Raw genomic sequence first — 2,067 nt, 5'->3', positions numbered from 1 at the left:
TTCTGTAATGTTTCTTAAAAATGCTTAAAGTTCTTCCCAGTTTGTTTTTTTTGTTTTTTCTTTTCAAAACGTCCTTGGAACTTTCTTGAAAAAGCCTTTTTTTTTTAAACTTCTGATCAGCATTTACTGCTCAAATCATCTGCAACACAATACACTACACTCTTCCGTTTCTCTTTGCTGTAAATACATTTGCAATTTCTACATCGTTTCTCTGACATCTGTGCCTCCAGTTGATCATTAATTACACGTATGAAACCACTGTTCTGTGAAAGGATCAGCTTCGCATTATATAAATTGCCACGGGTAAGGAAGATCAGTTTGAAGAATTCATCCTGTAATGGACAGATGAGAAAATTTAGAACTAAAACACTGCAATCTGAATGAAGATATCAATAAATAAATTCAAACAGTGTCCTAACAGGTCATTAATACTAGATTATAGTTTCATATCTAGATATTTAATTTTAACAGGATTTGTAGAGAACATACAAAATGGTAGGATATTCTTTCTTGTATCAACAGCATAAGTGAGATACATACAAACAAGGTCCAGAAACATGAAACAATGAACAGCAACACACACACACTGCTTTACTAAATGTTATATGCACTCACACATATGTTGTTGTTGTTGTTGTTGGCACTCTGTCGCTTACAACGTCGAGGGTTCTAGTTGATCCAATCAATGGAACAGCCTGCTCGTGAAATTAACGTGCAAGTGGCTGAGCACTCCACAGACACGTGTACCCTTAACGTAGTTCTCGGAGAGATTCAGTGTGACAAGGCTGACCCTTTGAATTAAGGTACAACAGAAACAGGAAATAAGAGTGAGAGAAAGTTGTGGTGAAAGAGTACAGCAGGGTTCGCCACCATCCCGTGCGGGAGCCTCGTGGAGCTTTAGGTGTTTTCGCTCAATAAACACTCACAACGCCCATTCTGGGAATCGAAACCACACACATATGTATAACTACATATACAGGATGGCCCAAAACTTATGCACAAAATAATTCAAAATACACAAATTGTCAAGACGTGCTTCAATTTTACTAAAATTGAATAAAATAAATGCAATAATGATGAATACGCACGTACTTGTACATGACAGATATTGAATGATAATCATAATAGTGATTTCAAATTTTGGCACAAGGCCAGCAATTTCAGAGGAGGGGGCAAGTTGAATACACCAACCCCAATGCTCAACTGGTACTTAGCCTATAAAATAAGTCAACCACAGCAGAATTTGAACTCAGAGTGTGCAGACAAGTGAAATACTACTAAGCATTTTGCTCGGTATGCTTACGACTCTACCACCTTCTCTTTTATCTTTTACTTGTTTCAGTCACTTGACTGTGGCCATGCTGGAGCACTGCCTTTGTAGTCGAGCAAATTGACACCAGAGCTTATTCTTTGTAAGCCTTAGTACTTATCCTCTTTTACTGAACCGCTAAGTTACGGGGACGCAAGCACCAGCATCGGTTGTCAACTGATGCTGGGGGGACAAACAGACACACAAACATACACACACACACACCCATATATATATATGACGGGCTTCTTCCAGTTTCCGTCTAACAAATCCACACACAAGGCTTTGGTCGGCCCGAGGCTATAGTAGAAGACACTTACCCAAGGTTCCACGCAGTGGGACTGAACCCGGGACCATGAGGTTGGTGAGTGAGCTACTTACCACACAGCCTCCTTTCTACTATAGGCACAAGGCCTGAAATTTGAAGGGAGGGGAATAGTCGATTACATCGACCACAATGTTTCACTGGTACTTAATTTGTCGACCCCAAAAGGATGAAAGGCAAAGTCGACCTCAGAGCATGAATATATATATATATATATATATATATTTGAAGGTTTGGAGGTGATGTACAGAAATTATATAGAAAAAAGTTAATTAAGGTACTCAGAAACCTGGATGTTTGTACATTTACAGATTTTTATTAATGTCACATATTAAATGAAGTGCTTTTCACCTAGTCGTGTTTTTTCAAAAACAATTTGAAAGACCTACACAATTAGGTGAAAAGCGCTTCATTTAATATGTGACTAATAAAA

The 2,067-nt window shown here is 38.3% G+C and overlaps 1 protein-coding gene across 1 annotated transcript in view; it reads right to left on the bottom strand.

The window, feature by feature from the left end:
• LOC106876216 (uncharacterized) overlaps positions 1-2,067 on the bottom strand; it is a 105,688-nt gene continuing 103,621 nt past the window's right edge. Inside the window, exon 40 of the mRNA XM_014924684.2 lies at positions 1-332. Within this exon, the coding sequence (XP_014780170.1) occupies positions 117-332 (216 nt within the window). The 3' untranslated portion in view covers positions 1-116. The remainder of the gene's footprint in view (positions 333-2,067) is intronic.

The sequence above is a fragment of the Octopus bimaculoides genome, chromosome 8 (assembly GCF_001194135.2).
Source record: "Octopus bimaculoides isolate UCB-OBI-ISO-001 chromosome 8, ASM119413v2, whole genome shotgun sequence".
Classification (NCBI taxonomy): domain Eukaryota; kingdom Metazoa; phylum Mollusca; class Cephalopoda; order Octopoda; family Octopodidae; genus Octopus; species Octopus bimaculoides.
Note: the sequence above shows the minus strand (reverse complement) of the source record. Positions and strands in the feature narration are given on the sequence as shown.